Source organism: Penaeus chinensis, chromosome 34 (assembly GCF_019202785.1).
Source record: "Penaeus chinensis breed Huanghai No. 1 chromosome 34, ASM1920278v2, whole genome shotgun sequence".
NCBI classification, from domain to species: domain Eukaryota; kingdom Metazoa; phylum Arthropoda; class Malacostraca; order Decapoda; family Penaeidae; genus Penaeus; species Penaeus chinensis.
Genome location: NC_061852.1, coordinates 29,038,035 through 29,045,534, shown reverse-complemented (window position 1 = coordinate 29,045,534; position 7,500 = coordinate 29,038,035). Strand labels below are relative to the sequence as shown.

Sequence of the window (7,500 nt, the reverse complement as noted above, 5' to 3'; positions counted from 1 at the left end):
TTTAAAAATAAAATCAGTCCTAAAAATCACATAGGGAAAAAAACATTCACCTTCATCAACATTACTGATATTAGGGCAGAATGCAATATCTCTACTATGTATTATTATGATTATTTACTTAACTATATCGATTAGAGTCAAGTGAATTGTGCGAAGACATTTGCTCAGTGGCAGTATTTCATTATAAACTACTAAGTGGAATCAAGTTTACTTCTTGGAGGAAATCCTCTCGATGTCCCAAGTTACATTGTCCCTGTAAAGTGCATTGTTAAATATAAATAGCCTTATCTATCCAAACAAGGTTTTTAGCTAATCTGATGTCTTTGCTTATTTTTTATGTCAGGAATCAAAGCCAGGCACACGCATAATCAAATTATGGAAATTCACGATTGATTCCATATACTATGACTGACTTTGCAAGAGCGTTTTAAAATGAAATGTGTCATAAAAGATTTCGGTGTCTCTTCTTCTCTCGTTTCGTGTGTGGAGGTGACTGGATGAGCAGATCTCAAAATACTACTACTACTACTGCTACTACTGCTGCTGCTGCTGCTTCTGCTGCTGTTTCTGCCGCTGCTACTACTACTACTGTGATTACTAGCAATGATGATGAAAAAAAAAAATATAATAATAATCAGATAAACAAATAGATAATACATTGTGAACTTGGATATACAGTAACGTGTGTACAAACGTGAACTGAAACAAGGTCTACAGTGACCTGTCCCTTGCTCTTCCGGAAACTCAAACTAGCAACGTGGAAGAGCAGCTTGGGGCAAATATCGTATTTTTAAGGTCAGATTCTTTTGTTTACTGATTTTTTCGTATGATACTGAAGAGCAGCATCTGATGAAAAAGGAGAATCGTTTCTGACCATCGCACTTGAAGAAGATTTCTCAAGCACCACATGTGCACTTTGAGAACCGCAATAATTACATATTCTAATTAAACATGATTTCTTAATAAAGTGTGACCTGAAATTGCTGGGCAATTTGATTAAAGCAGTCATGAATTAAATAACATGATTCGTTCAAATAGCTCTTACAACATCGCTAATAAGCAGGGGAGTGAAAGATGGAAATCATTCCTAGAACATTATTATTAAATGACATGTAAATACAGATTAAATGCATTACGTAATATGAATCATAAGATTCTATTACACTATAACAAAACTACAAAAGAACAGCACAACGTTACACATAATAAGTCAATCAATATATATATGTACACACACATATATGTGTCTGTATGTCTGGCTGCGTATGTATAAATATATATATATATATATATATATATATATATATATATATGTATGTATATATCTAGATATATAGAAATATATACATATACATATAATATACAATATGTATACAAATTCAATATAATTATATATATAAATATGTATATATATGTGTGTATATATATATATATATATTGTATATATATATAATCATCTTCATTATCATCAGCCTGAATCAATCCACTGCAGGACGTAGGCCTCTCCCATTCTTTTCCAACTTTAAGCCCAGTCTGTTACGTTCTTTGTCCATCTGTCGCCCTACCTCTGACATATCACATATCACACACACACACACACACACACACACACACACACACACACACACACACACACATAAACACACACACACACACACACACACACACATACATACACACACACACACACACACACACACACACACACACACACACTTATATATATATACATATACATATATATAGACACGACTGCCGCGATGGTCCAGTGGTTAGAGCACTGGACTCCGACCCTGCATATATATATATATATATATATGCATATATACATATATATGTGTGTATGTATATGAATAAATATATGAATGTATATGTATATATATATGTGTATATATACATGCACACACACACACACACACACACACACACACACACACACACATATATATGGCTGCCGCGATGGTCCAGTGGTTAAAGCACTGGACTGGTCCCGAGCTCAATTCCCCGTCGCGGCGGTCGTAAAAATGCCTGCGCTCCAACTGCTGGCTCGAGCCCGAGAAAACGACACATCGCCTTGAGAAGTCAAACACACGTGTCGTAGGGGAAGTCACTGCCGTGGCACAACCGCGGTTAATTAGGAAGGGCATCAAATCAGGCAAGGGTGACACTGCCATAAAACCTCTCAATAGGGAATTGAGAGAGGCCTATATCCTGCAGTAGAATTAATGGCTGTTAAATATATATATATATATATATATATATATATGTATGTATGTATGTATATGTATGTATGTATATATGTATATACACACATACATATATATAAACACATACATACAAACACTCACACACACATATATATCTATATCTATCTGTCTCTATATATATGTATGTATATATGAATATATGTATATATCAATTTATATAACTAATATATATGTATATAAATGTGTGTGTATATATATTTATATATATGTGTGTGTGTGTGTGTGTGTGTGTGTGTGTGTGTGTGTGTGTGTGTGTGTGTGTGTGTGTGTATGTGTATGTGTGTGTGTGTATGTATGTATGTATATATGGATATATATGTACATGTATGTATCTATGTATATATGCATATATATTTATTTATATATATGTATATATATGCACACGCACACGCACACGCACACACACACACACACACACACACACACACACACACACACACACACACACACACACACATATATATATATACCTTCATTAGTGCATTTTATGTGCTGCCAGATCCGGCATGTGCACGTAAGATCAGTCCCAAGATATGATATAAATTCGAGTGTCATTATCAGCATATAATTGTAAAAGTCAAACAATGATTATTTTGTTTCTTTTTTGTTCAGATTTTTTCCAATGTTTTTTTTATTTGACTTATCGCCCAAGAGTTTTGTATATAATGTCAGATATCTTTGGACAATAATATAAGGTAAACTATATGTTAAACGAATGCAGTGTAAGAAACAATGCCACACCTTCATAGGTAGTAAATAGAAGGATACACAGCTAAATAGATAGACAGGGAGCAGGCAGTCTCCGGCTCGCTACGCTTCTCGGCCCAATGCGGCACGAGAAACCCAGCCTCGTCTTTTCCAATAACAACTAAATCTGACTTCTGGTTAGTTTGTGCAATTTCCTCTTTGTGTGGCTCCTGGACCTTGGTACTTGCGTTGAAGTCGCCAAAATTTAGCTCCGTTTGATAGGAGCAGGGTGCTGGTTGCGGACTTTAAAGGTGTTCACCGCACATTCTGACTTTCCCATATTTTCTGTGTTTCTCTTAGTTAACATATCTACAATAAATCCTTCACAGGAAAGCCCTTCATCAGCTCAAGTTCTGTGCGCCCTCTTGTGCCCTCTAGCAAGTTATTTTCGCATATGAATAATCGGAATAATCAAATGTCATGTTACACCTTGGGACAGCGACCTTCGCTTCATGCTGTTGGGATTTCAAGGTTAGACACCTTCCCCCTTCCCCCTCCCTGTATGTAAATCCACGTCTAAGCGTCTCATTTAGCATGATGACCTTCACATTTTCTTCTATTTATGTCGGATCATTAACGTTCAGTGACAAAAGGGCATTTTTTAACGTAAATCATCCAAAGACAAAGTCTGTGTTCCATATACTACACCAGAAATATCACTCTGATTCGTTAGAGCCTCAATTTCATGTAAATGTATTTAGCTATATCAGCTGTTATTAAAAACAAGAGCAAAATCTTCTCAAATCAGTATGGGATACCCTGCTTCCCTAACGCTGTGGGTTTAGGCTGTGGTTGTATGGCATCACTCAGGCCCCGTAGATCTCCGGTTTTCATTCCCATGCCAGGAGATTCTGATCTGAATTATTACATATTACACGTGCGTTTTAATTACATTTTTTTTTTTTTTTTTTTTTTTTTTTACTTTGATTTTTCTTAAACAAATGGTCATAATTCTAAAGGATGAGGTAACATAGGTTATCCTCTACTTCATCTCACGTGGGCTCGCATATCTCATAAAAAAAGAAAATGCAGATATGTTAACATATTAAACTATGAACTGTACTTGAGATAAGGAATCACAAACATACCATGTAAAAAGTCTTCATTTCATAAAAGTGGTATAAAATGATGAAAAGGATGATACATCACATCCGAACTTCATCGCATCTAAATAACGTCATGCTCAGGCTACTATATTTTCAGCAAACGAGTCAAATTCTAAATACACGTTCACTATAAACAAATATGTTTTGGGGCAAAATATTTTTACTCCTTCAAAAGTCTCAGTTACTTGGTCATTCCTAATCATTCGTGCTGCCTTTTTGGGGACACCTTTTACCCCTGTATTTCCTTATGTGTGTAGCAAAGAACTCTATAATATACAGAGTAACAATTCATGGTAGTCTAAACACCTAGCACTCTTTTTTCCAGGTTAAAACCGCTGGTCATACTTCTCACCAATATCTTTCTAGTGTAATGACCTGTTTCCCACTACATGAGTGCTTTTTCTCCCCCTCTGTAATTAGTCTGCAATCCTGCCTCAGTTCTCATTATGTTTATCCTGAGGACCATTCGTATCCACGAAGCCTCATTCCATATGTTATCAAGCTAGGGTGTTGTAGCATCTTTTCATAGACTATAGAGTTTGCACATGCTGTTTATGCTAATGGTCGACACGTTTTCCACTGGTTTGCCATTTAGCATACGTCTCAGGTTGGCTCTTTTTTGGTCTGGATCTTTGTAATTTCTTCATTGATATCTAGTTCCACTATCGCAGATTATTAATCAGTCATATGAAGCGATTTTGTTCATTAGGACATTAAATAGCACTGGGCATAATAAATCCTCCAATAGACTATTTTTTTTGTTGAGATCGATTGGCGACTATTACTTTGAACAAAAAAAAAAATATATGGTTTCAACGCTGCTTGTTAGAGGAAAAAAACAACGTAATAGTCGCCAGTCGATCTCAGCAAAAAAAAAATCTTCGTTTTACTAATAGCTCCTGTCAATCATCAGAAAACACACATTTTCAGGTGATGTTTATCAATCATATACATTAATGTATATAATAATATTCACATATATTTTTTGTCAGAGAAACCCTGCCCTCCACATACCTTATATTGAATACACTCAATAAAGGATTGAGCGAAGGAGGAGAGGAGGAAGAGAAAGAGAGAAAGGGAAAGACGAACGTATGCAGATTTGTGTGTGTGTGTGTGTGTGTACGTGTGCTACGTAATTATGTTTACCGTCTCATTTATTTGGATGTGACAGCATTTTTCCACAAGTGGTTACTGGCATCGCCAGTAATGAAGTCTTCTTTTGATATCGATGTTTGTTTACATCTTACAAGATATAACCACATTTCTTGCTTTTTATGTTTCTTTTCCGCTCTTGCTCGTTTTAATCTCTCTCTCTCTCTCTATCTATCTCTCTCTCTGTCTCTGTCTCTGTCTCTGTCTCTGTCTCTGTCTCTCTCTCTCTCTCTCTCTCTCTCTCTCTCTCTCTCTCTCTCTCTCTCTCTCTCTCTCTCTCTCTCTCTCTCTCTCTCCCCCCCCCTCTCTCTCTCTCTCTCTCTCTCTCTCTCTCTCTCTCTCTCTCTCTCTCTCTCTCTCTCTCTCTCTCTCTCTCTCCCTCCCTCCCTCCCTCCCTCCCTCTCTCTCTTTCTCTCTCTCTCTGTGTTTGTCTCTCTTTATCTCTCTCTCTCTCTCTCTCTCTCTCTCTCTCTCTCTCTCTCTCTCTCTCTCTCTCTCTCTCTCTCTCTCTCTCTCTCTCTCTCTCTCATCCCCTGCCGAAAGATACTGATAAGCTTCGCATCTTGACTGACTTCCGTTGCACTTTCAGGATCCCAGCCAGATGCGGTGCAGGAGGCGGAGCACCTGTGTCCACACCTCCACCAGGTGGAAGTGAAATACATGATGACTTTTATCGAATCTCTCTACTTTTCTATGACCGTCATTACTACTATCGGTAAGTGGGGTCGGAAGGAGGCCAAGGAGAAGGTGACACTTCTTATTGATTTATTTGTTCGTTTGTTATGATCAGGGGAAGAAAAGGTACATAGTTGGAACTAAACCATAGGGCTTCGATAAAAAGTAAGTAAGAAAAGAGAAAAAAAGAAAGAAAGTGTATATGTATATAAATATATATATATATATATATATATATATACATATACGTATTAAATAAGGCGTACACAAACCCAACTCTCCACAATGAAATATTTTAATTCGGTTCTGAACTGCTAAATATATATATATATATATATATATATATGTGTGTGTGTGTGTGTGTGTGTGTGTGTGTGTGTGTGTGTGTGTATACATATACATATATATATACATATATATGTATATATACATATACATATATATATACATATATATATAAATACACACACACATACACACACACACACACACACACACACACACACACACACACACACAAATATATATATATATATATGTATATATATATATAAATATGTGTATATGTATATATATATGTATATATATGTATGTATGTATGTATGTGTGTGTGTGTATGTGTTTGTATGTATATATATATATACATATATATACATATCTATATATGTGTGTATATATATATGTGTCTGTGTGTATGTGTGTGTGTGTGTGTGTGTGTGTGTGTGTGTGTGTGTGTGTGTGTGTGTGTGTGTGTGTGTGTGTGTGTCTATAAATACACACACACTCATATACATATATATATATATATATATATGTTAAATATATTAAAATATTTCGTTGTAGAGATTTGGATTTGTCTAAACCTTATTTAATACGCTTACTAGACTGAAATCTATGCTATTGTATAGTGTAAGAGTAATCGTTAGAACTTGCTTATACACTTTGCAAATGGCAAATATGTTGTAGACAGATTCTCAATAGTTCATTGCTGGTGTGGGAGTCACAGTTACACTATACAAATGGCAAGTTCTTGATTTCCCTGATGCAGGCGATGTAGAAGGTCACCACATCTGTGAAATAGTTCGTTTGGTCAAGACAACAGGTAGTTAAAAAGATAGTTTAAAAAGGGAAAGAATAATTAAGTATTCTTAAGATACCGATATCACAAAGGATTACATAGGCCAGGAACTTTTCAATGATAAACAATATATAAGTTTAAAGTTTGGAAACAAAAGGATTTTTGTTTGCATGCTCCAAATTCCTTTTGCCAGTGTTACTTCTGATCAAGCATTATTTTAGTAAACAGTAGATAGTTTTGAAATAAGCACAGCGAGTCTAACTTAACGTATTACAATCTATATTTTTTTTCACTTCTAATTGTCTCTATTTTTTTCAAGCATTCATGAAGGGTAAGTTGGGCTACTGTACATTTTTGTTCGTTTAGTAACTAAAAACCCATTTTCGATACCAGTGTCTCTTTTCTGATATATTATGATGTTGGGTGAACTTGACATCCGGAATGTACCAGGAGAGAGGTTTAGTTTAGTTTA

General features: G+C 35.6%; 1 protein-coding gene across 1 annotated transcript in view; it reads left to right on the top strand.

The window, feature by feature from the left end:
• Positions 1–7,500, top strand: part of LOC125043788 (potassium channel subfamily K member 10-like) — a 56,311-nt gene that overhangs the window by 36,599 nt on the left and 12,212 nt on the right. Inside the window, exon 3 of the mRNA XM_047640084.1 lies at positions 5,865–5,990. Within this exon, the coding sequence (XP_047496040.1) occupies positions 5,936–5,990 (55 nt within the window). The 5' untranslated portion in view covers positions 5,865–5,935. The remainder of the gene's footprint in view (positions 1–5,864; positions 5,991–7,500) is intronic.